General features: G+C 60.4%; 1 protein-coding gene across 3 annotated transcripts in view; it reads left to right on the plus strand.

Annotated features, from left to right (window-relative positions):
• Positions 1-1,526, plus strand: part of MIER2 (MIER family member 2) — a 10,160-nt gene that overhangs the window by 3,684 nt on the left and 4,950 nt on the right. For all 3 annotated transcript variants that reach the window (XM_045300188.1, XM_045300187.1, XM_030888338.2), the window contains one exon: positions 1,288-1,410. In XM_045300188.1, the coding sequence (XP_045156123.1) occupies positions 1,288-1,410 (123 nt within the window). The remainder of the gene's footprint in view (positions 1-1,287; positions 1,411-1,526) is intronic.

Consider the following 1,526-nt stretch of genomic DNA (forward strand, 5'->3'; position numbering starts at 1 on the left):
TGCTGCCCAGGGGAGGGGCAGTTGGATGAGACTGGGTTGGGGTCCAGCATGCTGGCTTCCTTGCCCCTGGAGCCCCCGGTGAACGGAGCAGTGCTGATACCCTGAGAACGGCGGGGAAATGTCCAGGAGAGGTGTGCTCAGGCCTCGGGCCAGCATGAATGGAAGTTGGCAGACAGGTGAAGAGGTTGGTGCGGTCTCTCCCTTTGTGGTGACTTTGTGGTTGCCATTGACTCGGTTCCGGCTCCACTTGTCGATGGCAGGACATTTGGGAAACAGCTAGTTGTCCAGCGGATAGGAAGAAAGCCCTATTTGTACTCACGCCAAAGAAAGGTGACCCCAGGGACGCTCGGACTCTAGAATCGCATCGTTGATAGCACGTGCAAGTGGAACTGTACTGAACCCAGCCAACAAGGGCTGCAGCAGTGCGTCGACAGGGCGCAGCCAGAGGTTCAGGCCCGATTCAGAAGAGGACGTGGAACAAGGGACATTGGCTGAAAGCAGAGCGGAGAGTTGTTCTTGGGTGCCATCCATTCGGTTCCGGCCCACAGCACCCCTGAGCACCACAGGACAAGACGCTACCCCGCCCCCCAGCCCCCCCAAAAACTGTTCCTCTGCTGAGCCCACTGCTGCAGCCACTGTGTCCATCCATCTCCGTGAGGGACCTCCTCTCTCTCACTGCCCCTCGACCTTACCAAATATGACGTCCTTCTCTCCTGACGACGTGTCCAAAGTCTGTAAGACGAAGTCTTGCCATCCTTGCGTACTTCTGCCGAGACTAGATGCCCCATTTGTTTGTCCATATTGCATTGTTTGGAAGCTTTGCCTTGAGGTTGGGCAGTGGTGGTGCTGGGCTCAGGTTGGAGCAGGGCCTGACTCACTGCCCCTGCTGCCTGGAATGGGTGCCCCCTCACTGCTCTCCATCTGTACACAAGAGTGCTCATCACCAGTAGTGGGGACCAGATTTGACACACATCTCTTCCTCTTTAATCAAGGCGCTCTCCTCTTTCCTTCCTGTCCTCTGGGGTGGGGAGCAGCCAGGGCCCTCCTGGTGGCCCTGGTGGTCCCCCTCCCGACCTGGTAGGCGCTGTGGGTGGAGGCAGACCCAGGCTTCTGCTTGCTGGCTGGGACCTGTGGGGACAGCTGCCTCCGCCCCGGCACTTGTTCTGGGGGTTTTGACAGAGCCCTTGGGCCAGGGCTCGGTGGAGGTGGGGCTTCCATGTGGGCTTGCTGGGGGGGTGACGGGCACAGAGCCCCGAGCAGGCCCCCAGTGGAGTGCTGTCCCCTCAGAGCAGCGACATGCCCCTTGAAGAGCTGCTGGCGCTCTGCGGCTACCCGGCCTCGGATCCCGTGTCGGAGCAGGAGAGGGTGGGCGCGGACACCGCCCCGCTCCCGGACATGACCCTGGACAAGGTGAGGAGGGTCTGCGTGGGGCCTGCCCGCCTGGAAGATCCCAGTGGTAGGGAGTGAAGAGTGAGGGTAGCAAGTCTGGCTAGACCAGGTTGTACATTGGTACAGATAGCAACTGG

Source organism: Echinops telfairi, unplaced genomic scaffold (assembly GCF_000313985.2).
Source record: "Echinops telfairi isolate 266 unplaced genomic scaffold, ASM31398v2 ScPeMD7_7459;HRSCAF=8497, whole genome shotgun sequence".
NCBI classification, from domain to species: domain Eukaryota; kingdom Metazoa; phylum Chordata; class Mammalia; order Afrosoricida; family Tenrecidae; genus Echinops; species Echinops telfairi.